The 5,556-nt window shown below is 24.3% G+C and overlaps 1 protein-coding gene across 4 annotated transcripts in view; it reads right to left on the bottom strand.

Annotated features, from left to right (window-relative positions):
• Positions 1-4,126: 4,126 nt before the first annotated feature.
• LOC126893700 (heterogeneous nuclear ribonucleoprotein 27C) overlaps positions 4,127-5,556 on the bottom strand; it is an 11,623-nt gene continuing 10,193 nt past the window's right edge. For 2 of the 4 annotated variants that reach the window (XM_050664132.1, XM_050664133.1), the window contains exon 10: positions 4,413-4,560. In XM_050664132.1, coding sequence (XP_050520089.1) covers positions 4,549-4,560 — 12 coding nt within the window. In that variant the 3' untranslated portion in view covers positions 4,413-4,548. Of the gene's footprint in view, positions 4,561-5,556 lie in introns of all 4 variants that reach the window. The other 2 variants (XM_050664129.1, XM_050664130.1) reach the window with 2 other exon arrangements.

Raw genomic sequence — 5,556 nt, forward strand, 5'->3', positions numbered from 1 at the left:
AGAACTTAATTAATTTTAATGATTTACTTTAACTAAATGTACCAATCAAAACAAAGTTGTTAAGAAGATTTACTCAATTGAGCGTATTATAAAATTTGATTATATTTGAAAAAATCAATTGTTAATTCAGGAGAAAAAACAATCATTTTTTTAGAAATGATTTATATAGCAACACGTTACAAAAAAATTTGTTANATTTATATAGCAACATGTTACAAAAAAATTTGTAATATTATAGTCTAGTAGTAGCACACACAAATAGAGTAAAAAAATTATTAAATTACAAAGTAAAATGATTAAATTTTGTAGTTGAAACCTATCATATCAAACTTAATTCGTCAATAAATACTTTGAAAACATTAGAAATGAATGATTTTAATTGTCTGTATGGAGAACATGGAATAACTAACTGTTTAATTGATAAATTGAAATTTTTTTTCAATTTTTGAGGGTAATATCTTCAACTAGATACGAATTGTAGTAATTTGACGTATCGTCGAAAAAAGTAGGTCAAGTTAAAGCAGAGAAAATAAATGAGTCACAAAAATATATCTACTCAACTCTGCATCGAAGCTACAACTTAAAATATAGTAAAATAATTTTAATACGAATAAGAAATTTCTTCTTGCAAGGGGCGACTAAAATTATGGGATCCTTGATCTTTATTGAAGTTATTGAATCTAAATGAGATAAAAATCAAACGAGTTAAAAATTTATACTAACTTAAAAAGAATTAATAAAAAATAAAAAAATTTCATTGTCATACGCGGGTTGGAACCTCGTACCCCAAGCGGGTAAAGCATAAGTTCTATCAACTCGGCAACCGTACGTCGATACCGTTAATTGAAAATATCGGCTATTTAAGCTAGTTCAAATTTCAAAGTTATTTTTCTCGACTTAAAAGAAGCAAACAAATTTAAATAAGTTTAACTTTCTATGCTATATTAATTTTTTATTTATATAATATTTATGAAAATCTGTACTCCCCTTGTCAGGTATTTTAAAATAAAATAAAATACAAAACCCAGAATTTTAACACAAAAATAGCAAATTTTTGAATACGGTAGTCATTTTTACCATGAAGACAAATCCAGAGGTCACATTTTTTTTTTTAAATTAAAGTATATTATATAAGCTTTAATTTAAGATATATATAAAAGTGTCAGTATTTCCGGAATACTTTCAAAAATTAAATTGAAAATATCCTAGTAACAATACGCATGTTTAAAGTTTTGACCCCCCTTGTTAAAGGGGTGTGATCCAATTTACAAAAAATGCGTGCTAGATGAAAGGGGTATATAAATATTTATTATGAAAAAATAATGATATTGATCCATACATTTTNAATATTTATTATAAAAAAATAATAATATTGATCCATACATTTTTCCAAAAGTTATATAAAATATAAATTAAATAATATAACATATAAAATCGAGAATTTTTTCACGGAAATCGTACGTTTTTCTTTAACTTTGATGTCCGTTTTCACCACGAAGACAAGTCCAAGGGTCAAATTTTTTTTTTTCAAATTAAAGTATATTACATAAGCTTTAATTTAAGATATATATAAAAGTGTCAGTCTTTCCGGAACATTTTCAAAAGTTAAGTTGAAAAAGTTCTACTTTCTATACGCATTTTAAAAGGTTTGCACCCCCCCTGTATAAAGAGAAAAGGTCCGATTTAAAAAAAAAGTATGTCGAATGAAAGAGGTATATATAAAGTATTTATTATTAAAAAATAGAATTGATTCATGCATTTTTTAAAAAGTTATAGCATCCTAATGTTAAAAAATGTAAAATATATCAAGAATTTTTTTAAAAAATAGCATATTTTTGCATACGGTAGTCATTTTCACCATGAAGACAAGTCCAGAGGTCAAATTTTTTTTTTTTTAATTAAAGTATATGACATAAGCTTTAATTTAAGATATATATAAAAGTGTCAGTCTTTCCGGAACATTTTCAAAAGTTAATTTTTTGTATAAAAGTTGTCATTTTAAATCCCCCACGTGGGCAGATAAAGGGTTAAATTTACAAAAAAATATACCAAATGATAGGTAAGGAGATCAAGCATCTATAAAAAAAAAAAATTATATTAATATGTTCATTTTTGAAAAAGTTACGGCAGTTTTTAGTAAAAAAAATTAGCGATTTTTAAAATTTGTAATTTTTTTGGGGGATTTCCCCCGTTTACGGTGAACGAGGGAATTTTTTTCAATTTTTGAGGGTAATGTCTTCAACTAGATACGATTTGTGATCTTTTGACATATTTTTCATCAAAATCGGTTCAGTGAGAGCTAAGACTGAGCGTATACAGACAAAAAAAAAAACATCATTGTAAAATTAATGCCTTCTCAGCTTCGCATCGAAGCTAAAAATTGTGCTTCTTTATCGTTCGATGTTGTAATAATTAAATTCCACAGATATTAAAAATCTTTAGTAACTTTAATAGTTAACATTTATAAATATGAAATATCTGTTAAATTTGTACGTTTTCGTGTCTCAAACGCGTAAAAAAAATCTGAGATTCACTCAAACTAATACCAAGTTAAATAATGTCGCACTTCTCAACAAAGAAAATGAAATATTAGACCAATTAAATTGCGAAGATTTAATTGACTCGTTTACGAAGGCCAAACGTCGACATAAATCAATTTTATAATTACTAATAATATATTATGTACGACATATGTATTATTCTACTATTTGTGTTCTTATTGTTATCAACCCCGTATTACTTATGTTAACAATATAATACATTAAAAATAATACTTATTTTATAATTTATTAATAAACAAAGATTTGCTTAAGATTTTAATGTTATGGCGAAAATAGAGGGAATTACCCCAGTAACGTATGTAAAGCGACAAATTTGAATGCATTCTTGTGATGGATTTTTTTTTTTATTGTAGTATACACGTTTCAAAAACTTTAAATTATAATATACATCAAAATAGGGCAGGCGGTCATATTTTTTGAAACCTTCCTGTATTCCAGTTTTTCTTAGAAAGCATACTAAAAGAAAATATTATTGCCTCTAGTACTTGTGTTAAAATACAATCAAGATCAATGTATTATTGAAATAGTTATAGCAAAATGAAAGAAATATTTATTTTTAATCAAATAACAAAAAAAAACTTAGGGACATTCTTTTTTAAGTTGAATTAAGAGATTAACATTATTAAAAATCATTTAAGGTTCAAAATCCTTGTGTGATAGGTCTAATATTTTGATTAAAGATGAAAAATTATTTTTTTGCTATTGAATGGTATACTTATTAATTCTTACTAACTTAATTATTATTAAACAAGTCTGATGATTGTGTCCTTTAAAACTATTATACACTCTACAAATCCATAATTTAATTTCGCAGTGATGAAACTAGGGCAAAACAATCAACAGCAAAATTTTCAATGGAATTTTTTAAAAAATTCACTTATGTAATTAAAATTACACTATATCAAAAAGCATTATTCTAGCTTATCATAATACCAGAATTCTTTTAATAGGCCCGAGTACCATACGTTTTTTTAAATTAATTTGAGAGTAGAATTAAATTTATTTTAATAATTCTTAATTTTTAATAAAATTTATTACTTCTTCAATAACAATTTTTTTAACGAAGACTTGATAATATGTGCTCAAACTAAAAAGTAAGTCATATAAAACTGTTTCCTGGTATTTAATCTGAAACTATTGAACTGTGTTAATAACTATTGTAAATGATGAAATTAAAACACAATAAAACTGTTTCACTTATAAATAAAAATGCATTCAATTACAAAGGGTAAATTTTGAAAGTTAATAAGAACAATTTTATAAATTAATTTTGAAATTTATACTAATTTTCTACATTGAAATTCAAAAACAACATTATTTGTAAATTTGATTGCTCAGTGCATACTTTATAATTTTTAGAGTAAGAAAAAAAGTAATAATCGTTAATACACCAAAAATTTATAATTATTAAACAAAATGAAAAAAAAAAACAAACAAAAAATACTCAACATTGTACATAAACAAACTTATATATACATAAATCATAATGGTGTATTATTTTTATTAATCTGTAAGGATAGTTTTACTAATTCAATATATATACCTATATTTTCTTAACAAATAATCAATTATTTACATAGTTTGATACCCTGAAGTAAGGAATCACATTATAAAAATGTTTTCCAAAAATTAAAATGACAAAGTGTTTATATAATTTTCTATTAATTAATAATACATTATGATCAATATGATTTGAAATACTTAACTGTCGATAAATTTATCAGTTTTTGTCTTACAAATATAACACAATCACAATGTGTATTAAGAAACTTATAATAATAGTGTTTTATATAAGAATGATTAGAAATGATTTGAGGAGCATAGACGATTTAAAATCACAACTATGTCGATCCAGTCAATAAGGAAAACATTCAGTTTCGCTTGTAAGGATGGTATGCTTGATTTGAATTATAATTATTCAATCTCGTTGGTCCTGGGGCGTTATTGTACGTTGCCGCCGTAACACCGGCAGGAACGTTCGGCGTCACTACTGGGGCCACTAAATTATAGAAAGTTTTACATTTTATACCTTAACTCAATAATTTTTTCTACAAATTATAGATAGAAAAGAATAGGCAACACTGCAAGTGAAATATATTAAAAAAAAAAAAAAAAAAAAAAAAAAAAAAAAAAAAAAAAAAAAAAAAAAAAAAAAGTAATACAATAACAACAAAACAATGGCCAACTTTCACAACTGAATGACATAATAGTTTGCATTTAAAGGGCATGACTAAAACTTATCTTTTTTCTTTTGCGGAAATAACTTCAAGGCAAATCCTATAATATAACTCGCAATGTCGCCCAATTAAGTGTAGGAGGGGAAGAAATTAATGGACACTCAATAAACTGTAAATTTTTTTTTTAATTTTTAAACATTTTTTATAATTATTATTATATTATTTTGTTTAAGAACACGCCAAAAGCGACCATCTACATCATTGAAAAACACTAACCGACAATAAATAATAGGATATTTTCTCAAATAAAAATTGTTACAGGCTAAGTATTAATAATAAAGCTCAAATTTGTTTTTCACAAAATAATTAAACATTCATAAATAATAAATAAAACGAGAAATATATAAATAAATATCTATATAAATATTTTAGCATTTTTTCACAGGTTAAAAAAGTTCTCAATCGTGTCCTATCCGTCAAATATATAAAATGTCTTGATAAAAAAAAAATTATAATTAAAACAATTTCTTATTTAAAACCATAACAACGGTAAACCTAGACTTATTTTGTACAAAAAATATGCTTATAACTCATCACATTTAAGTTGTTAATTATTTAAAAATATAGTTTTGGTAAAAATCGTTTTTTGAGAAAACTGCTCTCAAAAAGCAAAAATTATTTCTAAAAGTTGTCATCCTATAAATAAATACAGATAATGTTACTTAATGTTTATTCTAAACGTGTAATCTTACTTTTAATCATTATTTTAAAAATAGTGACTTTATAAAAAAAAGTAACTTACTAGGACAAGTTAAAAA

This window comes from Daktulosphaira vitifoliae, unplaced genomic scaffold (genome assembly GCF_025091365.1).
Source record: "Daktulosphaira vitifoliae isolate Bord-2020 unplaced genomic scaffold, ASM2509136v1 Scaffold_1, whole genome shotgun sequence".
Taxonomy (NCBI): Eukaryota; Metazoa; Arthropoda; class Insecta; order Hemiptera; family Phylloxeridae; genus Daktulosphaira; species Daktulosphaira vitifoliae.